The 26,483-nt window shown below is 42.3% G+C and overlaps 5 protein-coding genes across 6 annotated transcripts; 3 read left to right on the top strand and 2 right to left on the bottom strand.

Annotated features, from left to right (window-relative positions):
- Nucleotides 1-800: 800 nt before the first annotated feature.
- LOC136425897 (microfibril-associated glycoprotein 4-like) lies at nt 801-3,356 on the bottom strand. The gene is made up of 4 exons (XM_066414825.1): nt 3,140-3,356; nt 2,636-2,796; nt 2,259-2,523; nt 801-1,802 (listed from the first exon to the last, which is right to left on the bottom strand). The coding sequence occupies exons 1-4, from the start codon at nt 3,354-3,356 to the stop codon at nt 1,552-1,554; spliced, it is 894 nt and encodes a 297-aa protein (XP_066270922.1). The 3' UTR covers nt 801-1,551.
- A 7,089-nt stretch (nt 3,357-10,445) lies between these two features.
- LOC136424967 (microfibril-associated glycoprotein 4-like) lies at nt 10,446-12,874 on the top strand. The gene is made up of 4 exons (XM_066413624.1): nt 10,446-10,748; nt 10,873-11,033; nt 11,170-11,434; nt 11,853-12,874. The coding sequence occupies exons 1-4, from the start codon at nt 10,538-10,540 to the stop codon at nt 12,101-12,103; spliced, it is 888 nt and encodes a 295-aa protein (XP_066269721.1). The 5' UTR covers nt 10,446-10,537; the 3' UTR covers nt 12,104-12,874.
- A 686-nt stretch (nt 12,875-13,560) lies between these two features.
- LOC136425896 (microfibril-associated glycoprotein 4-like) lies at nt 13,561-15,052 on the top strand. The gene is made up of 4 exons (XM_066414824.1): nt 13,561-13,786; nt 13,909-14,069; nt 14,191-14,455; nt 14,781-15,052. The coding sequence occupies exons 1-4, from the start codon at nt 13,561-13,563 to the stop codon at nt 15,050-15,052; spliced, it is 924 nt and encodes a 307-aa protein (XP_066270921.1).
- A 1,695-nt stretch (nt 15,053-16,747) lies between these two features.
- Nucleotides 16,748-19,914, top strand: LOC136424968 (ficolin-1-like). The gene is made up of 4 exons (XM_066413625.1): nt 16,748-16,988; nt 17,104-17,264; nt 17,387-17,651; nt 19,590-19,914. The coding sequence occupies exons 1-4, from the start codon at nt 16,763-16,765 to the stop codon at nt 19,823-19,825; spliced, it is 888 nt and encodes a 295-aa protein (XP_066269722.1). The 5' UTR covers nt 16,748-16,762; the 3' UTR covers nt 19,826-19,914.
- On the bottom strand, nt 18,053-26,000 carry LOC136424972 (potassium channel subfamily K member 6-like). Of its 2 annotated transcripts, none has more exons than XM_066413630.1 (6): nt 25,763-26,000; nt 23,115-23,227; nt 22,386-22,474; nt 21,307-21,458; nt 20,446-20,558; nt 18,053-19,221 (listed from the first exon to the last, which is right to left on the bottom strand). In XM_066413630.1, exons 1-6 carry the CDS (start codon nt 25,854-25,856, stop codon nt 19,081-19,083), a joined length of 702 nt encoding a protein of 233 aa, XP_066269727.1. In that variant the 5' UTR covers nt 25,857-26,000; the 3' UTR covers nt 18,053-19,080. The 2 variants fall into 2 exon arrangements, with proteins under 2 accessions (XP_066269727.1, XP_066269725.1); XM_066413628.1 differs by lacking the exon at nt 23,115-23,227 and adding an exon at nt 22,950-23,062 and having other exon boundaries at nt 25,763-25,990.
- Nucleotides 26,001-26,483: the final 483 nt, after the last annotated feature.

The following is a 26,483-nucleotide window of genomic DNA, read 5'->3' as shown; positions in this document are numbered from 1 at the left end:
CCAGTGGACTAGCCCCCTGCTGCCTAGTGATTGCACGAAGTTGTGTGGCACAAGGGCTACTGAAATTGAGATGGGCACCGCCCTATGGACCATCGGTGCGGGAAGGAACTTTAACTTTTTGATAACTATGTACACACTGTTGGGCCTGACCTGGCCGGCCACACTCTGGGTCCTGGTGGCTGACTACCTGTACGGGTCAAAGGGCACGGAGCAGAGCAGATCTAGAGACAAGAGGAGGCTGGGGCAGAAGACCGAGGTTGTTGCGATCTAGAAAAACGCAAACTTCACAGTCTTATTGTTCCGCAGATAAATCTGAAGTCACAACGGGAATTTTTGTACTAACCTTGTTATATATTTTGTGATATCACTTGTACTGGTTACTGATAATTGAAGGATTTTATGTATTTTTCCAGACAGATTTACAGACAAAACTAACACGTACTGAACTGTTAGCACAGTAAGAGATTAATTATATATGTTTTGTCACCCGCTGGCTCTTTTAAGCGATCAAGCAAAAGAGAGTAGTCGACATCTTCATACTAAGAAATGTTTTGTTTTGCTCCTCTACACTGATACAGAAGTAATATAGGGACACATGGACTAATCTCAATTATTTGGATTACAAAAATCTGCAACAGAACATGAGTTATGGCAGTGCTGTTCTTTTAGTTGCGGAACTAGTCAATGATAGTCCCTACATTTCAAATGAACGTAGAGAGTTGTAACGTTACAATGGAGTTAAACATGTACAAAATGCTGTATACTACAGACGTCAGTGACAACATGACCAATTGATATGATACAATGCATAGGGATATTTGTATAGGTTGGAATAAGTTACAGAAAATGGGTCAACCAAAATAGCAGCAAAGTCTTATTCAGGATTAGTCATTTATGATGACTATACAATTGTTTGGCTGGGTAGACAGTCTTTTAAACTGTAGTAAACACAACAGGCGATGACTGTTAGCATAATACTTCATAAAGAAATTCAAATGAGCAGATTTATGATACCATTCTTGATATGTATTCCAATCGGACCTCAGGGGAAAGAATAGTAATAACAAATGTAAACAAGATACGAATTGGTGAGAACTAATACTACAATGTACTCTGTCTATTCTTACTTCTATCAACAGTGTTGTGCACAAATAGCAATCCATGATCACTGCACTACAAGTAAACCCACATTCAAAACATAACAACATTGAACACGTCATATGATTCTTTAAAAATGACATTTTTAGTTTGTATATAGAGACTGGCTATAGGCTCATTGGTAATAAAATATTTCTACTTGAGGTCAGAATACTTAATCTTTCTGTATAGGAAATAATGATTCTCGTGTTTACATGTAAGTTTTAGATGAAGGGTGAAAATTAATCTTACAACATGGAAATTGACCAGGGAAAGAGTAACATCCACAAAAATTAGCATTTCAATTTGAAAGTATGAAGATTCAAAATTCAGGTAACCTGGATTTCCTTCTTTTGCATGATCTGCAGTTGGCATTTCTGTTTCAATGATATGTGAGAGATAGAATGTCTGACGTTATGGAGCTGGTCGGATTTTCATCTCCGTGCGTTTCAGGGAGTTAAAGTGACCCTTCCAGTGGTACCAGGTGACGCCGTCAGCGTGGCTCTTGTGAGGACCCAGGTGGTACAGGCCGTTCAGGTTGGAGCGGCGGCAATGACCGTACCACCACGCACCTTTGTTCGCCTGAGCACAGCTGGAAGAGTAGTCGTCGTTGTCTCTGTCCTTGGTACTAAATGGTTTCCCGTCATGGTACGTCAGGCTATCTCCTGTGACAAAATCCCAACAGCACGACTTAAATTAGCCGTTCAAAGCACTTTTTCGGCTGAAATGAACTATCACTTGTTGGCAATGTTTATCGCGTGACTTTATCTTAGACCTTAGTTTCTCCCACAAAATTGTTGCATCTTTTGACTTCCCTTTTAATGTCTGAATCGCAATAGTTTTTATGCCAAAGATTTGTTGTTGTTTATCTTTCAGAGTATCGCTATTACAATGTCCATAATAACCCTAATTTCTTTGGAACGCCGATACGTAATAAACATACTTTTATTTGAAGATTGTAGAGTATGAATAGAAAGACTAGGTTTAGTAATATGAAGTTAACTAGGATACTACACTAACTACAGCATAGCTGCAAGTTCAACGAATGAATAAAACCATATAATGCATTGTCAGAACTTTATCATGTCAAAATACTGTGTAACAACACACGACATCCTCACCTGCAGTACCGCTGTAAGTTCCGATGTGGAGTTTGTAGTTCTGTGATTCAGGCGAGATGGCAAACGTGTCGTAAGCCGCGTACGCCGTGTTCCCTTCTACATCCTCCATATCCACCCTGAGTCGGTAGACTTTCTGCACAGCCAGGCGGTACAAGTTGTCATTCCCCAGCCAGAACTCGCCGTTCAGGTTGGAAGGGAAGCCGGTCTTGTAGTCCGCCCAGTTCCGGTAGAAGTCCACTGTTCCGTCTTGGCGTCTCTGGAACAACTTTATGAGCAGGAAAGCAAAGTTAGAACAAAGATTGCCAAAAATAAAATCTTTATACAGTGTAAGAAAATAATGTATCTCAAATTCAGAATCTTTAAATGACGAGACTTACCGTCCAGCCGCCTCCGTCCGTGTCCATATCACAGAAGACCAGGAAGCCGCCCAGGTTGTCCCGTGGATAAACCATGTACACGCCGCTGGGCGTGGTCTCGTCGTTGTCAAGGATGTCCTGGCAGTCTTGGGGTTTGTCAGCAACTGTGTAGTTTTCACTGGCTATGAAGATTGAATGGCATATTTGAAATGCGTTCCATACCTATACTACTACCTATACTGTAATAATTAGGGCACACGTTTTGCGCACACAATTTGGGACTTGGAATATTCAATGTTCAATGACTTTTCACTCCGCTTTTGTGGTACATGCAATTGATTAGAGATTTCTACCTTGATAGTTTTTAAAACGTTCCCCATGTCATATCACCAGGAGCTTGTGAATAGCATATGGGCCATCTGGACATATTGCTGATCGGTACTAGGTGTCAGAGAGCAAATGCCAACTTACATTGGAACACACTTTCCCTTCCCTATCATTTATCAAGTTCCAAAAGTGACATACCTTTAGAGCAATCCTCCGTTTTCTGTGAGAGTTTCTCCATGGCGACTTTCAGCTGCTCTAGTTCTGATTTCAGATCGTTGTCGTTCCCACAGGTCACCACCGGATTACAGTTACACACACATTTGTCGTCTGACGGTGGCTTACAGACCGACTGGGCAGAGCACAGGAACACCATCGTCACAAGGAACGTCAAGAGACAAGGAATGGGCGACGCCATGGCGTTAAAATGGTTCCTTGTAGGTGACAAAGCACTGTCAACTGTAGATATCCCCTTAAGGAAGTCTTCCTCTTACAAATTGAGCCTCCCGGTCAACCGTACACTGATCACGGTCAAAACAGTACACAAGCAAACGTCATAAGCAACCAAAACAAACCGCACAATGGCGACTGAGATCAGGTACCACTTCAAGGAATCAGAAGTTGTAAACAAAGCCAAAGTTGCATGGTGGGTTACAGACGGACTAAGTAGAGCACAGGAACAGAAACGTTACATTTAACGAACGTTAAGAGGGAGGGAAAAGGCTTTTAGGTGACAAAACACTGTCATCTTTAGATATCTATCACAAGGAAGTCTACCGCTCACAAGTTGAAGAGTTATTCTACACCGCGCCATTGTGTCCTCTCACTGAACCGTATACGACTCACTTCACGGTGAAAATAGTACACAAACTAACGTCGAAAAATCTGTACAATGTCGATCCAGAAATTTTTCAGCTTCAAGAAATCCAACGTTTTGAACAGAAATCTCATATGCTACTAATGAATAAGCTAATACTTATCTTTAGAAATAATGGCTACATAATTGTCAACTCATAACAGTATGTCAGCACATACCAAAGTAATGTCAGCATACAGACAAAACTGGCTAGGACTAGGAAGATCACTCAGGGGAACAATATAATGTGGTCTTTTTGGAAATGTGGTCACTATAGACAGGATTGTTAATGTCAAAATTTTGCAAATATTATCTAAGGGACCACTGAAATGTGGTCACATTGGTCAGGTGGACCTTATGTTGAGGTGATCACTTGTACGGTTAGACTGTACTGAGCCAGCCAGCAGTACGTGAAGGAATGTTTCTGTGTTGAATACTAGCATGCCGATTACATTGGTAAGCGCTATTCTAGTCTTCATGTGTCGATGAAGGTTAGACGTCCAGGTAATAAGATAATAGTACGCTAGACAAAACTATTTTGGGCCCTATACTAGTCTATAGACATTTAAAAAGGAAGTTGTTACAAATCTTGCTTGCACCTCTAGTGGCGGGCAACGTCATAGAGGACGACAACTTAGCAACAGAGGTAGAGACACATCTGAAGGCTGCTGCTGAATCCACACTGGGGAAAGCAAGGCGAACAAAACGTCCATGGATTAATGAAGAGGTACTTCAGAAGTGTGACGAAAGAAGGAGAAAGAAAGGGGACAGGTTTAGAACTCGACAGAAAAACAGGGAATACCAAAAAGCAAACCGGGAAGTAAAACAGGCCATCAAGGTTGCCAAGGAAGAGTGGATACAACAAGAATGCAAGAGGGTCGAAGCTGGAATACGAAACAACAATACGAAGCAGGCATTCAACACAATAAAGTCACTCTCCCAGAAGAAATGTAACCAGACTACGTGCATTGAAGATGATGATGGCAACTTGCTAACTACAAAGCCAGACATCTTAAGACGCTGAAAGACCTACTGTCAAGAACTGTACAACTACCAACTGACAGCAGAAGAAGAGGTACTGGAAAATTTAAAATCAACAACCTGTCAACTGCAAGAAGATGACACTCCAGACATTCTTGAGTCAGAGGTTGTAGCAGCAATCAAAGCCTTAAAACTGGGAAAGTCACCTGGTATAGACAATGTGCCAGCAGAACTTATCAAAGCAGGAGGAGAGACAGTTGCCAAACTGTATACAAGGATCTGTAACCATGTATTTAAAACTGGCAAGTGGCCTGAGGCCTGGACAACTTCCGTAGTTATCCCCCTCCCAAAGAAGGGCAACCTAAAGAAATGCTCGAACTATCGTACCATAAGCCTGATCTCACACCCAAGTAAAATTCTCCTGAAAGTCATTTTGAACCGGCTCCAGCCACAGGCCGAGCAGATACTTTCTGAAGAACAAGCTGGATTCAGGAAGGGCAGGTCCTGTGCCGAACAGATCTTCAACCTTCGCCTGATCTGTGAGAAGTACAGAGAGCTTGGGAAACCGGTGTACCACACTTTCGTTGACTACAAGAAGTGTTTTGACAGAGTATGGCAGGACGGTCTGTGGGCAGTGATGCGCCGGTTCAACATTAGCAGGGGGATTGTGAACTCCATAGAAGCACTGTACAAGTCATCACGAAGCATGGTCATGACAGGGGGAGAGTTCAGCGAGTGTTTCCCTACGTCAGTGGGAGTTCGCCAGGGTTGTCTCCTTTCGCCTACACTCTGCAACATATTTCTGGAGAACATTATGAGAGAAGCCCTAGCACCAAAGGTGTCACCCATCAAACTTTCAGGACGCATGATAACTCACCTTCAATTTGCTGATGATGTAGACTTGCTGGATGGTTTGAAAGAGGATCAGCAACTCCAGACCAGCAGCCTGGACTCCACAAGCAGGAGGTATGGTATGGAGATAAGCCTTGAGAAGACCAAGTGCCTTGTATCTGGTCCGTCAGACACCACAGCCCAAGTCACAGTGAGAGGTACAGAACTGGAACAAGTCAGTGAGTTCACTTACCTTGGCTCTGTCCAGACAGAAGACTGTGGTTCAGCCAAAGAGGTGAAAGTCAGGATTGCTAAGTCAACCCTTGCACTGTCAAAACTTAAACACATTTGGTCCAGTCATAACATCTCCATGTCAACAAAGATCCGTCTACTACGTTGCCTTGTGTTATCGATATTCCTGTATGGCGCTGAGTCGTGGACACTAAATGCAGAAATAGTGAAGAGAATCAACGCGTTTGAAATGAACTGTTATCGCAGACTGCAACGAGTCCACTGGACATCACACACCACAAACAAAGAAGTCAAGAAACGCATCCACACTCTGCAAGGCCCACTTGACAGTTTCTTGTCCCTAGTTAAGAAGAAAAGCTGCAGTGGTTTGGGCATGTGTCTAGGGAAAAAGGCACACTTTCACACACAATTCTTCAGGGAAAAGCGGAGGGTGCGCGGCCGCGGGGACGTCCCCGTCGGTCGTGGATCACAGACCTAAAGGAGTGGAGCGGTCATTCAGCCAACCATATGACCAGACTGGCGGAAGACCGCCAGCAGTGGAGAACCTTTACTGAACGCTTTGCTGCCCCGACGGCTGACTAAGCTATGGGAGAGAGTGAGAGTGAGTGAGTGTTACAAATCAATATCATTCTTATTATATTCTTTTACGAAAGTTGCAGTTTTATGTGATTTATTTGGTGTTCTATGCCATATCGGAAAACCACGAGCTGATTAGAAAAATATAACTTTGATGCTTGGATATGTGATTTTCTTTCGTTTGACTCCAAGGTGGCCCTGTCCATATACACACTGTTGGGCCTGACCTGGCCGGCCACACTCTGGGCCCTGGTGGCTGACTACCTGTACGGGTCAAAGGGCACGGAGCAGGGACAAGAGGAGGGGCAGAAGACCGAGGCTGTTGCGATCTAGAAAAACGCAAACTTCACAGTCTTACTGTTCAACAGAGGAATCTGAAGTCACAACGTGAACTTTTTTACTAACCTGATTATATATATTTGGTGATAGAATTTTGACTAATTACTGATAAGTGAATGATTTTATGCATTTTTCCAGACGTATTTACAGACAAAATTGATATATGCTGAACTGTTAGCACGGTAAGAAATTAATCATATATGTTACGTCAGCAACTGAGTCTTTTCAGCGATCAAGCAAAAGAGAGAAGTCAACATTGGCATACTAAGAAATATTTTATTTTGTATCTCTACGCTGATACATAACTAATATAGGGTACACATGGGCTAATCTCGATTATTTCGATCACAAAAATCTGCAACTGAACATGACTATGTCAGTGCTGTTCTTTAAGTTGCAGAATTAGTCAATGAAAGTCTTCAAATTTCAACAACAGCCTTCAGTTTAATTTGGAAATTCCAGTTTGACTAGGGTCTAAAACTGTTGACACTAAAGCCCTCATTGGTTTCGGATGATGCACCTGAATGGCCGAAGGCAGGGAAGCTACAATAAGAAGACTATTTTCAGGGTCACGTACCAGCTACATGGTCAGTGCTCCTCAAAATATTCTCTTCAATCAATCAGTTGCGGAACTAGTCAATGAAAGTCTTCACACTTCAGACGAATGTCGTTAATTACACTGTAACGTTAAACATGTACAAAATTGTCTATACTACATCAGTCAGTCAGGACATGACTAATTGATATAATACAATGCACAGGTAAATTGGCATAGATTGGAACAAGCAACAGAAAAGAGGACATCAAACAACATAGCAGCAAAGTCTTATTCAGGATTAGTCATTTACGATGACTATACAATTTTTGGGGGTAAATAGACAGCATTTCGAACCGTATTAGACACAACAGGCGATGACTGTTAATACTGTAAAATCAATGCTTCAAAGAGGATTTATAGTCACGTTAATATGTATCCCAATAGTCTATTAGGCAAAAGAATAGTAACAACAGCACCTGCAAAGAAGGTACGAATAGGTGAAAACTAATGGTATGTACTATGTTTATTATTCATTCTCGGAACAGAATAGCGAAGGAACTGTCTATATTATTAGCTGCAATGGTAGTCTTCTACATGAGTTCATTATAATCCTATTCAATCTGTATAAGAAATGTAAATCTGGTGTCTAAATGTAGGATCAAAAATACATCTTACAACATGAAATTGACCATGCTGTTCTAGAGACTAGGTTTTATCAAATGGTAATATTAATATAACGTTACATTTGGGCATTGGATAAACCATGTACACGCCGCTGGGCGTGGTCTCGTCGTTGTCAAGGATGTCCTGGCAGTCTTGGGGCTGATGGGCTTCTGTGTAGTTTTCATTGGCTATGAAGATTGAATGGCATATTTGAAATATGTACGATACCCATACTAGTAAAGTGTGACAATCTGTAACACGACCCCCCTCCCAAAAGGCAAGCTAGAAGTAGAGTACGTTTTGTCTTTTCACTCCGCTTTTGTGGTACATTATACTTTTATTGAAATTTACCTTCATGGTTATACATGTAGAATCTTTCTCCATGTATTATATCACGACGAGCTTGCGAATAGCATAGGGCCCATATGAAAATGTTGCTCATAGGAGTCAGAGAGCTAATGCCATGTTAGCAATGTGGAGGTAGAGGTAACATACCTTCGGAGAAACCCTCCGTTTTCTGTGAGAGTTTCTCCATGGCGACTTTCAGCTGCTCTAGTTCTGATTTCAGATCGTCGTCGTTCCCACAAGTCACCACCGGATTACAGTTACACACACATTTCTCGTCTGACGGTGACTTACAGACCGACTGGGCAGAACACACAGAACACAGGAACACAAACGTCACAAGGAACGCCAAAAGACAGGGAAAAGGCGACGCCATGGCGTTAACTGATATACTTCCTCATAGGCTAAGAAAACTCTGTTAACTGTAGATATCCCCACAAGGAAGTGTTCCGCTCACAAGGTGAAGCGTTATTCTACACCTTGCTATTATGTATTCTCAGCGAGCCGCACGACTGACGTCACAGTTAAAACAGTACACAGGGAAACGTCAAACAAACAGCACAGTGGCGACCAGGAAAAGGTTCCACTTCAAGAAATCCAATGTTGTCAACAGAAAAATGATAGAGCACGTCGTTATTTTGGAAATAATTGTTATCCAATCATTAATACCCATCATATTTTGTTTAGTTAAATTAAATTACATTAAGTTAAATTAAAGTCCTTCCCACACCAGATGGTGCATAGGGCGACGCCTATCTCCGTTAGCTAATAATGGGTATTAATGACTAGATATTAGACATATATGATTAATTTCTTACTATGCAACAGTTCAGCACGTAACATAGTATTATCTGTAAAAACGTCTGAAAAAAATGCATAAAGTTTGCGTTTCTCTAGATCGCAAAAGCCTCGGTCTTCTGCCCCTCCTCTTGTCCCTGCTCAGTGCCCTTTGACCCGTACTAATGTCTACTTGAATAGTTTGTTAAGCTTAAGGTGAACCACCAGCCACCAGAACCCGCAGTGTGGCCGGCCTGGTCAGGTCCAACAGTGTGTACATATACAGGGCCACCTTAAGTCAAACGGAAGAAAATCACACAACCAAACATCGAAGTTATAGTTTTTGAATCAGCTCTTGGTTTTCCGATATGGCATAGAACACCAAAAATAAATCACAGAAAACTGCAACTTTCGTAAAAATATAATAAGAATGATATTGATTTGTAACAACTCCTTTTTTTAAATCTCTTAGACTAGTATCGGCCAAAAAATTGTTTTGTTTAGCGTACTAGTATCTTATTACCTGGACGTCTAACCTTGATCGACAGATGAAGACTAGAATAGTGCTTACCAATGTAAACGGCATGCTAGTATTCAACACCAGAAACATTCCTTCACGTACTGCTAGCATGCTCAGTACAGTCTAATTTGTACAAGAGATCACCTCAACATAACGTCCACCTGGCCAATGTGACCACATTTCAATGAAATATACAACCCTGTCTATAGTGGCCACATTTCCATACAGATCACATTATATCGTGCCTCTGAGTGATCTTCCTAATCCTAGCCAGTTTTGCCTGTATGCTGACATCCCGTTGGTATGTGCTAACATATTGTTATGAGTTGACAATTATGTAGCCATTATTTCTAAAGATAAGTATTAGCTTATTCATTAGTAGCATATGAGATTTCTGTTCAAAACTTTGGATTTCTTGAAGCTGAAAAATTTCTGGATCGACATTGTACAGATTTTTCGACGTTAGTTTGTGTACTGTTTTCACCGTGAAGTGAGTCGGATACGGTTCAGTGAGAGGACAAAATCATGGCACAGTGTAGAATAACTCTTCAACTTGTGAGCGTTACACTTCCTTGTGATAGATATCTAAAGATGACAGTGTTTTGTCACCTAAAAGCCTTTTCCCTCTCTCGGAACGTTCGTCGTGACGTTTCTGTTCCTGTGCTCTACTTAGTCCGTCTGTAACCCATCAGGCAACTTTGGTTTTGTTTACAACTTCTGATTCCTTGAAGTGGTACCTGATCTCAGTCGCCATTGTGCGGTTTGTTTTGGTTCCTTATGACGTTTGCTTGTGTACTGTTTTGACCGTGACGTCAGTCGTACGGTTCGACGACAGGACTAACTTGTAGGAGGAAGACTTCCTTGTGAAGATATTTCCAGTTAACAACGTTTTCTTAACCTGTTAGGAAGCATTTTGGCGATATGGCGTCGCCCTTTCCCTGTCTCTTGACGTTCCTTGTAACGTTTGTGTTCCTGTGTTCTGCCCAGTCAGTCAGTAAACCACCGTCAGACGAGAAATGTGTGTGTAGTCCGGTGGTTAATTGCGGGAACGACAACGCACTGAAAGCAGAGTTGGAGCAGATGAAAATCGCCATGGACCAACTCCCACAGAAGATAGCTGATTGGCCTAAAGGTAAGACAACGTAGTGGCTTAACGACATGTCCGCAAGCATTCATGGGTTACATAGAAGTTCTCAAACCATAGGTTCATGTTATGACTGTGAGGGTATACATTTCAATTGTATCATTTATCTTAGCTAACGCCCACGGGACAGTGGCTGACAAGCCCCACGACTGTCAGGACATCCTTGGCAACGTCGAGACCACGCCCAGCGGCTTGTACATGGTTTATCCACGGGACAGCCTGGGCGGCTTCCTGGTCTTCTGTGATATGGACACGGACGGAGGCGGCTGGACGGTAAGTCTGGTCACTTGAGCTATGATTCCAAGTGTGAGATACGGCTATTTTTGTGCATTATATTTTGACATTGTTACTATATTGCAATATTTGATTTTTGGCTCTGCGTTTAAGCTTTATTTTATTGCTCTTGAAGCTGTTCCAGAGACGCCAAGACGGAACAGTAGACTTTTACCGGGACTGGGCGGACTACAAGACCGGCTTCCCTTCCAACCTGAACGGCGAGTTCTGGCTGGGGAATGACAACTTGTACCGCCTGGCTGTGCAGAAAGTCTACCAACTCAGGGTGGATATGGAGGATGTGGAGGGGAATATGGCGTACGCGACTTACGACACGTTTGCCATCTCGCCTGAATCACAAAATTACACCCTCCACATCGGGACTTACAGCGGTACTGCAGGTGAGAATGTCGTGCTTGTGTTGTTGCACTGTATCTTTACACGATAATGTTCCGCCATCGAATCATATGTTCCTGCCTCTAGGTTACATGCAATGTCATAATATTGTAGATTCATATCTCGAAACCCTTTCTATGTTCTTAAATTCCCCCTTTCCGAATCCGCCTACCAAATAAGCGATGGGCACATTGAACACTGTAGACTAGCGTCAAACCTAAAAACAGGAAAAAAAAAAACAATTATTTTGAAATCATTGCATAAAATTGAATAAGACATCTAATTGTGCATTGAAACATCTGATACTAACACACATTATCTACAAGTGATAGCTAATTTTAGATGAAAAGATATTTTAACGGTTAACCAAGCCACATGCATCTCGTCTTGCCGTTGGGAAGTAAATGTTTATGTTTGTTACAGGAGATAGCCTGGCGTACCATGACAGGAAACCATTCAGTACCAAGGACAGAGACAACGACGAGAACCCTGGCAGCTGTGCTCGGTACAACAAGGGTGCGTGGTGGTACAATGATTGCATCCACTCCAACCTGAACGGCATGTACCAACTGGGTCCTCATGAAGGCGCTGCCGACGGCGTCGACTGGAACGCCTGGAAGGGTCCAAACTACTCCATGAAGCGCACAGAGATGAAAATCCGACCAGCTCCATAACGTCACACATTGTATCGTTTCCAGACCATTGAAACAGAAATTCAAGCTGCAAAAGAAAGAAATCTAGTTTACTAGTATATTGTATGATCATACATTCGTGATTAAATGTTCATATGTATGGATATCACAATATAATAACAACTCCATTTCTTGTCAATTTCAATGTCGTAAGACTTATTTTCCATGCTTTATCTAAAGGTTAAACACCAGAATTAATATTCAATACAGAGGGATCGATTATACTGATACAATGTAGAAATGTATCATTACCTCTCAGACTATAGCCAGTCTCTATAACTAAGGTAAAAATATGATTTCTAGCGAAATATATGACCTGTTGAATGTTGTTTTGGATCTGGCTTTACTTGCAGTGATTATGGATTGCTAATTGTGTGCTAATTTGTTCACAGAATTAAGAATGTTTATAGAATTATAGATTACACTTTGCTGCTATTCTGTTTAACCCTTTTTCTGTCATTTGCTCTAGATTATACAAATTTACATATGCATTTTATTATATCAATTGGTCATGTCATGACTTTTCTAGTATAGGAAGTTTTGTACATGTTCAACTCCACAGTACAACTCAAGGCCTTCGTCTGAACTGCGAGGACTATCATTGACTAGTTCCGCAACTAAAAGAACAGCACTGACATAATCATGTTCTCTTGCAGCTTTTAGTGATCAAATCAATCGAGATTAGTCCATGTGTGCCCTATATTACTTATGTATCAGCGTAGAGATAAAAAATAAAACATTTCTTAGTATGAAGACGTTGACTTCTCTCTTTTGCTTGATCGCTTCAAAGAGTCAGTGGCTGACCTTACATGTATTATTAATTTCTTACTGTGCTAACACTTCCAGTTTTGTCCGTAAATACGTCTGTAAATATGCATAATATACTTCAGTTATCAGTAACTAGCCAAATGATATCACCAAATAATCAGGTTAATACAAAAGGTCACGTTATACGTTCAGATTCCTCTGTTGAACAGTGAGACTGTGAAGTTTGCAATTTCCTAGATCGCAACAGTCTTTTGCCCCTCCTCCGTGCCCTTTGACCCGTACAGGTAGTCAACCAGAAGGACCCAGAGTGTGGCCGGCCAGGTTAGGCCCAACAATGTGTATGACGTAGTGTGAATATTATACTATTTATAATTAATCTTGGATTTGGTAGTAACAAGGGGGGTTCCCCTAAAACCTTCTTGGTGCTAATGAAACTTTATCTAGCTTATTAAGCCTGCTCTCTTTTGTTCTCTTCGCGTCTGATTGTCCAACTGTAACGTCACCCCTACCGTGTATTGTGGGTGACACAATAGTGAGTGAAATTTATACACCGCAGTAAGCCGAAAACAACAGTGTGGAATAACGCTCACACTTGCGAGGCCAAAACTTCCATGTGCACGTATCTACAGTTAACAGCGTTTTCTTAGCCCCAGAGGAAGCATTTTAGCGATATGGCGGCGCCTTTTCCCTGTTTCTTGACGTTTCTCGTGACGTTTGTGTTTCTGTGCTCTTCCCAGTCGGTCTGTAAGCCACCGTCAGACGAGAAATGTGTGTGTAACGTCAATTGTGGGAATCCGGTGGTAAATTGTGGGAACGAGAACGCACTGAAAGCAGAGTTGGAGCAGATGAAAATCGCTATGGACCAACTCTCACAGAAGATAGTTGATTGGCCTATAGGTAAGACAATATAGTGACGTTATGGCATGTCCGCAAAACATTAATGGGTTATACAGAAGTTCTCAAACCTTATGGTTATGTTATGACAATAATATACATGTGTGCTGTACCATTCAACATAGCTGACGCAAACGAGACAGTGGCCGACAAGCCCCAAGATTGTCAGGACATCCTTGACAATGACGAGACCACGCCCAACGGCGTGTACATGGTTTATCCACGGGACAACCTGGGCGGCTTCCTGGTCTTCTGTGATATGGACACGGACGGAGGCGGCTGGACGGTAAGTTTGGTCAGCTAACTGTTCTAAGCGTGGGATACGGCTACATTTGTGCATTTTCTTACTTAAATAGAAATTCAATAGTTGCTTTCTTTGTTTTAGTTTTGTTTCCTTGCTCTTAAAGTTGTTTCAGAGACGCCAGGACGGAACAGTAGACTTCTACCGGGGCTGGGCGGACTACAAGACCGGCTTCCCTTCCAACCTGAACGGCGAGTTCTGGCTGGGGAATGACAACTTGTACCGCCTGGCTGTGCAGAAAGTTTACCAACTCAGGGTGGATATGGAGGATGTGGAAGGGAACACGGCGTACGCGGCTTACGACACGTTTGCCATCTCGCCTGAATCACAGAACTACAAACTCCACATAGGGACTTACCACGGTACTGCAGGTGAGGATGCCGTGTGTAGTTGCACTGTCATGACGATGATAAAGTCTTGCGCTGTATGATAGTATTCTCTCCTTCATCTCTGCCAAAGTATATCTATGTTGCACCTCCAAACAGAAATTACATAAACTACAGCGCTACATGTCTGAAAGTCTAAGCGTCTTGGTTTGTTTTTCTCTCTAGACAAAATATCAACGTCATATTTCGCTTCCATACTATATCTGTGGGGCATTATTTCGTAAAATATCATTGCTAAACATGTTTTTCGACCCACGTTAGGTTTACGTTGTCATCTGCAAGTAAATATTCATTTACATGTATGTCACAGGATCCGGAGATAGCCTGGCGTACCATAACGGGAAACAATTCAGTACCAAGGACAGAGACAACGACGACAGAGACAACGACGAGGCCTCTTCCAGCTGTGCTCAGACAAAGAAAGGTGCGTGGTGGTACGGTGTGTGTCAATACTCCAACCTTAACGGCCTGTACCGCCTTGGTACTTACGAAGGCAGCAACGACGGCGTCGACTGGCACCACTGGAAGGGTGACAACTACTCCCTGAAGCGCACGGAGATGAAAATCCGACCAGCTCCATAACGTCAAACATTGTATCGTTTCCATACCATCGAAACAGAAATTCAACCTGCAAAAGAAAGAACTCAAGTTTACAGTATATTGTATGATCATACGTTTGTGACTAAATACTCATTTGTATGGATATAGCTATATGATAACAAATTTCAATGTTGTAAGACTTATTTTCCATCATTTACCTAAAAGTTAAAAACGAGAATTATCATTTCCTGTAAAGAAGGATTATCTATACTGAAAATAATGCAGATTTATTTTACCTCTGAGGCTATAGCAAGTCTCTTTCAAGAAACTGGAAAGATAATTTCTGATGAATGAGATGACTTCTTGAATTTTGTTCTTTTGGATTTTGTTTCATTTGCAGTGATCATGGATTGTTAATCGTGTGCTAATCTGATAATAGAATTGAGAATGTACATGGTACATATTATCAGTTTTCACGTATTCTTATCTTGTTATCATGTTTAATTACTTTTCTTTTGCCTAATTTTTATTGGGATACATATTAACAGTATGATCATACATCTTCTCATTTGAATTTCTCTTTAGAGCATTGAATTAACAGTACTAACGCTAGTAACAGTCATCGCCTAATGTGTTCACTGCAGTTTAAAACATACTATTTACCAGATAATTGTATAGTCATTGGAGATGACAAATCCTAAATAAGATTTTGCTGCTATTTTCGTTGACCCCTTTTCTGTACTTGTTCCAACCTATACCAATTTACCTATGCATTGCATTGTATTAAATGAATTAGTCAATATACAAGTTGTGACTGGCTTCTGTCTGTAGTAAACATTCTGTACATGTTTAACTGCACAGTATAACTCACGACATTCGTCTGAAATGTGAAGACTGTCATTGATTAGTTGCACAACGAAAAGAACAGCACTGATATAATCATGTTCTGTTGCAGATTGTCGTGATCGAAATAATCAACATTAGTCCATGTGTGTTCTATATTACTGATGTATCAGCGTAGACGTGCAAAATAAAACATTTCTCAGTATGAAGATGTTGGCTTCTCTCTTTTGCTTGATCGCTTAAAAGAGTCACCTTACATGTATTATCAATTTCTAACTGTGCTAACAGTACAGCATGTTTTTGTTTAGTCTTTAGATACGTCTGGAAAATGTATAAAATCCTTGAGTTATCAGTAACTACTAAAAACGATATCAATAAATGATCAGGTTAGTAGAAAAGTTGACGTTCTTTGGTCAGCTTTCTCTGTTGACCAAATAGACTGTGAAGTTTGCGTTTTTCTAGATCGCAACAGCCTCGGTCTTCTGCCCCTTCTCTTGTCCCTGCCCCTTGCCCTCATTTTGACCCGTACAGGTAGTCAGCTACCAGGACCCAGAGTGTGGCCGGCCAGGTCAGGCCCAAAAGTATGTATGACGTAGTGTGAATAGTACCCTATTTATAATCTTTGATTTGGTAGTAACAAGGGGGTTCCCCTAAAACCTTCTTGGTGCTAATGAAACTTTATCCAGCTTAAGCCTGCTCTCTTTTGTTCTCTTCGCGTCTGATTGTCCAGCTGTAACGTCACCCCTACCGTGTATTGTGGGTGACACAATAGTGAGTGAAAATATACACTGCAGTAAGCCGAAAACAACAGTGTAGAATAACGCTCGCACTTGCGAGGCCAAGACTTCCTTGTGCACGTATCTACAGTTAACTGCGTTTTCTTAGCCCGAGAGGAAGCGTTTAAGCGATATGGTGTCGCCTTTTTCCTGTTTCTTTACGTTCCTTGTGACGTTTGTGTTCCTGTGCTCTGCCCAGTCGGTCTGTAAGCCACCGTCAGACGAGAAATGTGTGTGCAACGTCAATTGTGGGAATCTGGTGGTTAACTGTGGGAACGAGAACGCACACAAAGCAGAGTTGGAGCAGATGAAAATCGCCATGGACCAACTCTCACAGAAGATAGCCGATTGGCCTAAAGGTAAGACAACGTGGTGGTTTTATGATATGTCTCGGTTACCTAGAAGTTCTCAAACCGTATGATTATGTTTTTACTATGATATAACGTTACATTTGTACTGTACCATTTGACTTAGCTAACGCCAACGAGACAGTGGCCGACAAGCCCCAAGATTGTCAGGACATCCTTGACAATGACGAGACCACGCCCAGTGGCGTGTACATGGTTTATCCACGGGACAACCTGGGCGGCTTCCTGGTCTTCTGTGATATGGACACGGACGGAGGCGGATGGACAGTTAGTCTTGTTATTTTGATATTTAAAATGTAAGAAATGTATTCAGTTTCCATATCATTTTGTTACTTGATACAGATATTCGATTTTGTTTGCGTTTAAGCTTTACTTTCTTGCCCTTAAAGTTGTTCCAGAGACGCCAAGACGGAAAGGTAGACTTCTACCGGGGCTGGGCGGACTACAAGACCGGCTTCCCTTCCAACCTGAACGGCGAGTTCTGGCTGGGGAATGACAACTTGTACCGCCTGGCTGTGCAGAAAGTCTACCAACTCAGGGTGGATATGGAGGATGTGGAGGGGAACACGGCGTACGCGACTTACGACACGTTTGCCATCTCGCCTGAATCACAGAACTACAAACTCCACATCGGGACTTACAGCGGTACTGCAGGTGAGAATGTCGCCTGTGGTTGCACAGTATCTTTACACGGTATTCTTTCGGCAACGTATCATATGTTTCTACCTCTATGTTGAATGCAATGTCATATTATCGCGGATTCATATCTCGAAACCCTTTCTATCTATGCTGCAAAATCCCCCCCCCACACCCATTCCGAATCCGCGCACCAATAGGCGAGGGATACATTGAACATTGTGGTTTAGCGTTACACCTAAAAAAATAAAAAATAAAACAACAACAATTGTTTTGAAATCTTAAAACAGAAGAATTAATATTTCCTACACAGACAGATTGGTCGCACAAAAATAACGTAGAAATCTGCCATTGTCTCTCAAACTACGACTAAGCTCTTGAAGCGCGCTAAAAAGATAACATGGAATGAATTATACAGCTTCATGAATGTTGTTTTATTGGATTTAGTTTTACTTGCAATGATCAAGGATTGCAATGAAGTTTACCACATTCTGTTCATAAAATGAAGAGCATACATAGTACTTAGCAGTATTAGTTTTCACCTATCCGTATATTGATTGCATATGGTGTTATTACTATTTGTTTGCCTCATGGACTGTTGTGATACATATAAACAATGGGATCATAAATCTTCTCATTTGGATTTCTCTATAGAGCACTAAATACTTATTATTAAAATTCATCGCCTATTGTATTTACTACAGTTTAAAAGACTGTTCAACCAAACAACTGTATAGTCATCGTAGATGACTGATCCTAAATAAGACTTTGCTGCCATTTTGTTTAAAGTCCTTTCCCTCACTTCTTCCTAATAATTCACCTATGCATTGTGTAATATCAACTGACTTCTGGTGGATCATTTTATGTTCAACTCCACAGTACAACTCATGGCATTCATCTGAAATGTGAGGATTATCATTGACTAGTTCCGCAACTAAAAGAGCAGCACTGACATAATCATGTTCTGTTGCAGATTTTCGTGATCAAAATAATCAAGATTAGCCCATGTGTACCCTAAATAACTTCTGTATCAGCGTAGAGGTGCAAAATAAAACATGTCTTAGTGAAGATGTCGAATTTTCTTTTCTACTTGCTAGCTCAAAACAGCCAGTGTCTTACATAACATGAATAAGTAACTTCTTACCGTGCTAATATTTCAGTGTGTGTTAGTTTTGTCTGTAATATTTCTGGAAAAAATCATAAAATCCTTCAGTCATCCGTCATTAGTAAAATCATCAGTAAATAATCAGGTTAGTAAAAAGTTCTTCGGTCAGACGTTGAACAGTATCTTAACAGTTTAGCACGTTTGAATTTAGTCTTTAAATACGTCTAAAATGCATAAACTCCTCTAGTTATCAGTAACGAGTAAAAATGATATCAAGGATTCAATTTAATAGGAAAGTTAATGTTCTTCGGTCAGATTGAACAGTAAGACTGTGAAGTTTTTCTAGATCGCAACAGCCTCGGTCTTCTGCCCCTCCTCTTGTACCTGCTCCTTGCCCTTTGACCCGTACAGGTAGTCAGCCACCAGGACCCAGAGTGTGGCCGGCCAGGTCAGGCCCAACAGTGTGTACATGGACAGGGCCACCTTGGAGTCAAACAGAAGAACATCACACATCAAAACATTAGATTTATAACTTGCATTTTTAAATCACATCTCGATGATGATGAATCTACCTGAAACATCAGACAGTCACAGAAACTTGATCCTACGTAGAGCCATTATGATAATAATGTGTATATTTTTAACGATAGTACTGACTCGTTTTCCCGGCGAAACACTGGTAATCATCCTGGCAATATCCCTTCATGTTCTGCTTGGTTCACTGACAACATATTGGTATGCTAACATTGTATGTTTAGAGTGTTTAAAGTGTTTGATGACTTGACCTCAAGCTTATCTGGAAAATTGAGCCTAGTGCTTTGTTCTTTATACGTTTGTGGCTTTCTTGTTAGGAAATAGCTTGGGACATCACAATGGACGCCCATTCAGCACCAAGGACAGGGACAACGATGAGAGCGATGCTGACTTTGCACAGAGGTTCAAGGGTGCGTGGTGGTACGGCTATTTGCTACATTCCAATCTGAATGGACTGTACCGTCTGGGTACTCATGAGGGCTCCGATGGCGTCGTTTGGGAAACCTGGAAGGGTGATGACTACTCCCTGAAGCGCACGGAGATGAAAATCTGACCGACTCCATAATGTCACACTTTGTGCTTCGTTTAATTTTGCATGTGTTTGTATGTGTGTTTGCACATGTGTGTATGTGTATGTGTATGTGTATGCCCATCCAATAGTCCATAGAATGATAGATTTACGTCTCTTTATCATATTAGGTATGATGTGGATAGGTCCAATGTTGGACATTATGTTTTAGGGGTTTATGCAAATATATGCAAGTTAGGCAATTATGCATTGTTTACGAGTAAAACAAAAAACAAAAACGAGGTATAGAGTGACAGACAGACGTCCACAGAGTTTGCGCGGACGGATTTCTGTATAATTCTGCGAATTCTTGTAAAACGGGCGTAAGACATACTATTAAGCTCGCTCCTGAAGCTTCGCCAAAAACAACGGAGCAGCCTAAAGACTTGAACATCTTCGCTCCTAACATCTACTCGGAGATTAACGTGATAGACTTACGGTGTAGACGTTGCGCTCTGCCGATCCGAGCTCACCCACATCACGTTCTTGTAAAACGGGCGTAAAATATACTATTAAGCTCGCTCCTGAAGCTTCGCCAAAAACAACGGAACAGCCTGAAATCTTCGCTCCTAACATCTACTTGGAGATTAACGTGATAGACTTACGGTGTAGACGTTGCGCTCTGGAGATCCGAGCTGGCCCACCTCACGAGACATCCCGGGGACTAAGTCACCGAACCCGATGGTGGCGAGTGTGGCGAACGCACACCAGAACCCTTCTGCAAATGAAACGATGTTAGAAAATCAACACTTTAGAACAGGATCAAGGCATTGTTTTCTTCTTCTTCCTCGTCTACGTGCCAAACCTAAGTAGGCTGAGGGCTCAACTTAGCCTCTACTAGGCTCCAAGGTTGCTGGAAAAGTAGTAGAAAATCGTCTTTAGCCACCTGTATGTCGTTATACTTTCTCCACCAATTAAACTACTGATGCACAATGTTGTAGATAACTAACGAAACTGTTAGTTATCAATACGCAGGTCAGATATCCTTTCAGCTATTACCATCAAAATCTAACAACGTGGCCAAATACGGTGTACAGTCTACCTTCTTCGGGATTGGAACATTTGACGTGTTTTGGAACTGTTTCTGGTTTATATACCGACAAAGGGCACCCTGGTTGGAACTGCATTCGTCTTTCGGAAGGGACGTAAAATGGGGGTCCCGTGATCGTGGAGCCTCGAGCACTACAGCATCCTCATCACTCAGATGGGTACCTATGGCTTTACTTCATATGAATTATGAATTATGAATTATGAATTATGAATTATGAATTATGAATCATGAATCATGAATCATGAATCATGAATCATGAATTATGAATTATGAATTATGAATTATGAATTATGAATAATGAATAATGAATTATGAATAATGAATTATGAATTATGAATTATGAATTATGAATTATGAATTTTGAATTATGAATTTTGAATTATGAATTATTATGGATTGTATCCGGAGAACGCACCCATGAATGACCATTGCTCCTCCAGTGCAGTGAAGATGGCACCAGGGATGAGCAGGAACACGACAATACCAGCGAGCAGTGTCATCGTGAGGACCGCCATGAAGCGCAGATGGCGATTCTTCACCTGTCCGAGGACTTTAGTCTCCGCTAACCTGTAAAATAAAACATAACGTCACTGATGAAGTCACTGGGATGTGTTATAAATATACTAATAGTAGCCTCTACCAGATTCCATAGGTTGCAGAAAAGATATCAGAAATTGGCCAAATATTCTAAAAGATATGCCATAGGAGTACAATTCTCTAAGTTACAAACTGTATTCCTATGGTCGGCTCTCTCCTCTGGCATATCATTCAGTCATTTTGGCCAATTTCTACTATTTTTACAGCAATCTATACAGTCTGGTAGGGACTTGTAAATATGCACCATTGCGATAAAGAAAACTATGGGATGGTCACGTGCCTATGACGTAAGTACTGTCCGCCATATTTGATGATTAAACCTGGAGGTTGCCAGGCGAATTTGAATATGCAACTAGAAAGGTAGAAAATGTTTTCCTTCACATGGTATAGCATAACAAACAACTGTTCAGTTTGTCCTTAATCATAGGCATTCAGCTCTTTCTTACCTCTTATTATATAATGTAATAGAATAACACGGTGTATCTGCTACTTTCCCAGACGGAGCAAAACCAATATGTTTCCACAGTTGCTCGTGCCCTGCCATGGTCAGCAAGCGATATTTAAAGCCAGCGGTCACTACGGAGGATGGTACTCAGGCTAGGTTAAGACTAGATGTGCTTAGAGATTATAGCCTAAATTAAACGATAAGAACGTTGCTTTGCCTTTTATACAGTGTTTATAAGTTATAGATTATAAAAGAATAGCCTCCGTTGCAGGCTCTGAAGCGGCTTTTTGGGGGGCTAAATAATAAACTTTTTGCAGCCAGCCCTTAACTATCAGCCACCCCTACGGGGGGACTGGTAATACGGGCTGGCTGCAAAAAGTGTATTATCTAGCCCCCCAAAAAGCCGCTTCAGAGCCTGCAACGGAGGCTTATAAAAGAACAGAAAAACTCACCCAATAAGGTTAGCCAGCTTCCTCCCTATGTCGGCCAGAGTGATGACCATTAGCGGGATAGTGACAAGGGCGTAGAAAAACGTGAACACCTGAAAGAAAAAGATTCTGCTTTGTTATATGTTTGAAATCAGCATTCGATCATACATGCGTAAATATGCTACTAGTATTGGCTTGTCTTATGACTCTGTCACGTTTCCAAGGGCGGACTGACTTTCAATTATTCCCCTTCTACCATACAAATGTACATACCCCCGTAGGAAGGCCTGGCGGAGGCTAGAGAAATAGCCCGAAAGCCGTTGCCGTTGGGAGTCACACGGGACATCGCTCACAAGTGAAAAGAAAAAGCAGCTTAACTACCTGGCGGGCCATCGGATCGGAAATGTGTCTGTAGCCGAATACTTGCTAGCGGAGCTTGGGTTTATAGTGGAGATTGGGGCGGGGTTGGTCTTCGGGGGCAGCGGGAGGGTGGGCCGGGAAAGCTTCGGCGCGCGTGCGGTGCCCGGTGGCGCGCCGATATACGGTGTCTGGACTCCTAGGGTAGTAACATCGGAAAAAAGTACGTACCTTCCCCCCTACTGAGACGGGATAGACATGTCCATACCCTACAGTAGTCGCCACTGTGACGCAGAAATAGTACGCGTCGAAGTAGAAATAGACATATGGGTTCTCTGCGTCATCTGGATAAAAAGAAAAGAAGAAGAACAAGTATGTCAAAACAGATCCACGTACCTTTCCCCCTGTTGTCACGGGAGTGACATGTCCATATCCAACAGTGGTTGTTACTGTGACGCAGAAGTAGTACGACATAAAGTACCAACGTACACGTGAGTCATATGCGTCATCTGGAGAAAAGGAAAAGAAAGGCCTAGTCCAACCGCTTCCACTTGAAAAACATGAATACTTCTAGTAACTGTTCGGTCACATTTGCACCGGTGCCCGCAGGGGGTGCATTCCCGGCCGGGCCCCGAAGCCATACATTTGTCCCGGTGGACTGCCGGGTGCCGGGGGGTACCTCTCGGTGTTTACATGATTAGCTCACGGCATTTATTTGGTACCGGGTCCCGGATTGATTTTAATTCCGAGTTAAAGTCACCCTGGGGTCCGGCCGTGCCCAAAAATAGCCCGGTAGCTATTGGGTGTCCCACGGGGCCACGTAAGGGTCACGTCCGAAAGTGCAAACAGAAATAGCCCGTAGATAACCCGGTGGGCCCCTTTTTCCAACTGTGACCGAAGCATAACACATATCTATGAACACAATAGATTAGGCTATTCCTGATTAAACCTCCTTGGAGAAACATTACGTTCACAACCACAAGGACTTATATTTCCAAGCATAAAACAAAATATCGTCTTTCCAAGCGCGTCAACAAAAAATGTACGACACTAATTTTTGTCTAAGCAATGTGCAATATGCATTATTTACACACGACTATCCCTGAGTAGAGACGGGGGACGCCACAAACTATCTGCTACATTTGACCAACTGCTCCCCGAAGCACATCTTAGCAATCTGCATTAATTACTAGTGACGTCATAGAAGCGGTGAATTCTTCCTTTGACAAAGATCAATGTCGTGTATCTTATTTTGTTTAATTCACATTTATTTAACAAGGATTGGGCTGAAACCCATGGCACATTGATTATCAAAGTCCAAATGTTTTAGCCATTTCAATTTAAAGATCATTCTCAATGTATTCCATCAAACATAGATATTCAAGTTACATTTTTGTTTTGTGTAGCTCTACAAATTATGCACTGAATACGTTACTGGTACTTTACTTTGGTGGGGGCCACAAGTGATTACCATGTGCGGGTGACCTAGTTCCTTCGTCGTGTTAGCTGGGTCATGTTAGCTGGGCGTGGCATCACCAAGCAGATACTGGGAGCACTTTACCGACCAGTGGACTGCCCGGTATGTTTTCCAGACTGGCTACCCAAGAAGCCAGCTTCTATCATATTCTCTAGTATGGATTTTTCCCAGCCCAGTTTGATAATTTCATATATACGAGACCGGCTGGACGTTTGAACAGTAGCTAGATACACAAACCCGCTATTGAAGGCTGGATTAAAGCGTTCTCGATATGGGAAAAAAATGGCCGGACACAGCATAATGCAGCCAGCATTGTGTGGGTGTCAACCAACAACGTTAATTTCGAATCAGCACAACATACGGGTGCCAGGGCTGAAGTAGGTTAGAATAGCAGGCTCTACGAATCGGGCTTTTTTTCTGATGATGGTTAGTTCTATAAATTTGCACTCGGCGCCCGCTGTGGCAAGAAACCGAGTGCTGTTATGCCGTACAAAAAAGCCCGACTCGTATGTTCCGAAAAAGAAACCGAGTGCAAAAGAACTGATATGCAATCAGAAAACAAAACATTGCCTCTACCAGGCTCCAGACGTGGCTGGAAAGACTAGAAATCGGTCAAACAGAGTAGTTGGCCAGTCGATAGTAGTCAGTTTGCCATGTCGCAAACTCACTACGGTATCTATCGGCTGGCCGGCGCGGACAATTCCTCTATTTGACCGATTTCTAGCTTTCCAGCCACGTCTGGAGCCTGGTAGAGGCTAAACAAAACACACCGGTCCCAGTAGAGCCTGCTAAAAGAGACTATAGGGTTCAAGGTGAAGACCCCTGGGTTGCAAGCTGCAATGGGAAGACCCCTGGATTGAACGAGACTTTGTGTTTTGCCACACAGCATCCCGTCCCTTAGGGCGTTCGGGCTTGCCGCTGACAGCCAGCTGTTTCCATCAACTTCGCGCCAAATCCCACCGGTTGCAACTGTTGTGAGCTTGCATGCAATGGATCCGATCAGTAAATTTAGTGTTCTGGTTCAAACAATGGGCCGTTCGAAAAAGGAAATACAGGGTAGGTTGATGGCATAGGACTGGACTGTAGGGATGTAGGAATGTAGTAGGGAGTTAAAGTAGTCAGGACTCTAGGACTTAGGGGGTTTGAATCGTTAGGACTGTAAGACGTAGGGGTGGAAATCGTTAGGACTCTAGTAGGACTGGGATGTCGTCAACCCCCAAACGACGGGCCCAATACTCAAAGGGAAAGTAACAGTCAGTAAAATGATTCGAAAGAAGGGCTTTTAGGCATCCACCTATCACTGGCCACAGTCACTGACAGTCTGTGGCGATAATCTTTCTTCAGAATTTTGCAACTTAGTGGTCTTGTTGAAGGTTCCTTCCCGCTTTTTACCATCAAGACAACTATGGTTTTACTTCAAAGCCCGTCCAAACCCCTCTCTTGCACAAGAAGATTTCCAAATTATGTGCATTTGTCCACCCTTTCACTCGGCATATGGCAAACACATTGAATGCGCATAAACTCACTTCTGTTTAGAAAAAAAAGACAGTAAATATCACCACATTACCTTCAATGCGTTGGAAGATGGCACCACCGATGAAAAACGACAGGAAGAGGCTAAACACGAGAAGGGCAAGCTTGAGATGCGTGTTAACGTTCATCTTGGTTGGTTCCTGTCAAGCTCCGTTTGACAACAACAACCGTTGACAACTGTGGCCAGAGTGGAAGGGAAGAAATTCAGGGCGCGGCTGTAACTCCGGGGGCCGGGGCTGGGTGTTTGCATAATTTTTGGGTCATGCCCGTTGATAGCGCGATCGGGTCCATGTAGAGGTCATGAAGTTGATAAGGCCTAGGAAAAGATGTTGTGTGTTTGTGTTTCCGGATACAAGAACCGGAAGTTCTGCTGCAGTACCAGGGTCACTCACCAGGGGACCAAATCGACCTTGACCTTTGTCTTCCCAACACATACCCACATGCCAAATATCATTACGATCCACTCAGATGTTGTAAAGTTATGCAGACCGAAAATATCAGGAAACGTAAAAAAACATGCACACGCACAGGAAAAATGGAGAAATTGTTTTGGTGCGTCTGTGTGTGTGTGTGTCTTTACTCTCCAAGCAGAGGTTGGGTGTTGGCTTGTTTTTGACGTCTTTTCATGCGTTTTTGGTCGAGCTTTCTATATTTTGGCACGGTTGCTAATATGTCGATGAGGTTGGCGACAAAAAACAAGCCGAAACCTTACCTCTGCTTGGAGAGTAACACACACACACACACACACACACACA

This window comes from Branchiostoma lanceolatum, chromosome 19 (assembly GCF_035083965.1).
Source record: "Branchiostoma lanceolatum isolate klBraLanc5 chromosome 19, klBraLanc5.hap2, whole genome shotgun sequence".
NCBI lineage: Eukaryota > Metazoa > Chordata > Leptocardii > Amphioxiformes > Branchiostomatidae > Branchiostoma > Branchiostoma lanceolatum.
Note: the sequence above shows the minus strand (reverse complement) of the source record. Positions and strands in the feature narration are given on the sequence as shown.

Excerpts from the sequence above, each read along its gene's own strand:
- LOC136424972 (XM_066413630.1), bottom strand. The coding sequence starts at position 25,856 with ATGAACGTTAACACGCATCTCAAGCTTGCCCTTCTCGTGTTTAGCCTC. Across the intron at positions 21,459-22,385 it reads AAGCTGGCTAACCTTATTGG|GTTAGCGGAGACTAAAGTCC; the intron begins GTGAGTTTTTCT and ends TTTATTTTACAG. Across the intron at positions 20,559-21,306 it reads GGAGCAATGGTCATTCATGG|AAGGGTTCTGGTGTGCGTTC; the intron begins GTGCGTTCTCCG and ends TTTCATTTGCAG.
- LOC136425896 (XM_066414824.1), top strand. The coding sequence starts at position 13,561 with ATGGCGGCGCCTTTTCCCTGTTTCTTGACGTTTCTCGTGACGTTTGTG. Across the intron at positions 14,070-14,190 it reads CGGACGGAGGCGGCTGGACG|TTGTTTCAGAGACGCCAGGA; the intron begins GTAAGTTTGGTC and ends TTGCTCTTAAAG. Across the intron at positions 14,456-14,780 it reads GACTTACCACGGTACTGCAG|GATCCGGAGATAGCCTGGCG; the intron begins GTGAGGATGCCG and ends TGTATGTCACAG.
- LOC136424967 (XM_066413624.1), top strand. The coding sequence starts at position 10,538 with ATGGCGTCGCCCTTTCCCTGTCTCTTGACGTTCCTTGTAACGTTTGTG. Across the intron at positions 11,034-11,169 it reads CGGACGGAGGCGGCTGGACG|CTGTTCCAGAGACGCCAAGA; the intron begins GTAAGTCTGGTC and ends TTGCTCTTGAAG. Across the intron at positions 11,435-11,852 it reads GACTTACAGCGGTACTGCAG|GAGATAGCCTGGCGTACCAT; the intron begins GTGAGAATGTCG and ends TGTTTGTTACAG.
- LOC136424968 (XM_066413625.1), top strand. The coding sequence starts at position 16,763 with ATGGTGTCGCCTTTTTCCTGTTTCTTTACGTTCCTTGTGACGTTTGTG. Across the intron at positions 16,989-17,103 it reads GATAGCCGATTGGCCTAAAG|CTAACGCCAACGAGACAGTG; the intron begins GTAAGACAACGT and ends CATTTGACTTAG. Across the intron at positions 17,265-17,386 it reads CGGACGGAGGCGGATGGACA|TTGTTCCAGAGACGCCAAGA; the intron begins GTTAGTCTTGTT and ends TTGCCCTTAAAG.
- LOC136425897 (XM_066414825.1), bottom strand. The coding sequence starts at position 3,356 with ATGGCGTCGCCCATTCCTTGTCTCTTGACGTTCCTTGTGACGATGGTG. Across the intron at positions 2,524-2,635 it reads CGGACGGAGGCGGCTGGACG|TTGTTCCAGAGACGCCAAGA; the intron begins GTAAGTCTCGTC and ends CTGCTCATAAAG. Across the intron at positions 1,803-2,258 it reads AACTTACAGCGGTACTGCAG|GAGATAGCCTGACGTACCAT; the intron begins GTGAGGATGTCG and ends ATTTTGTCACAG.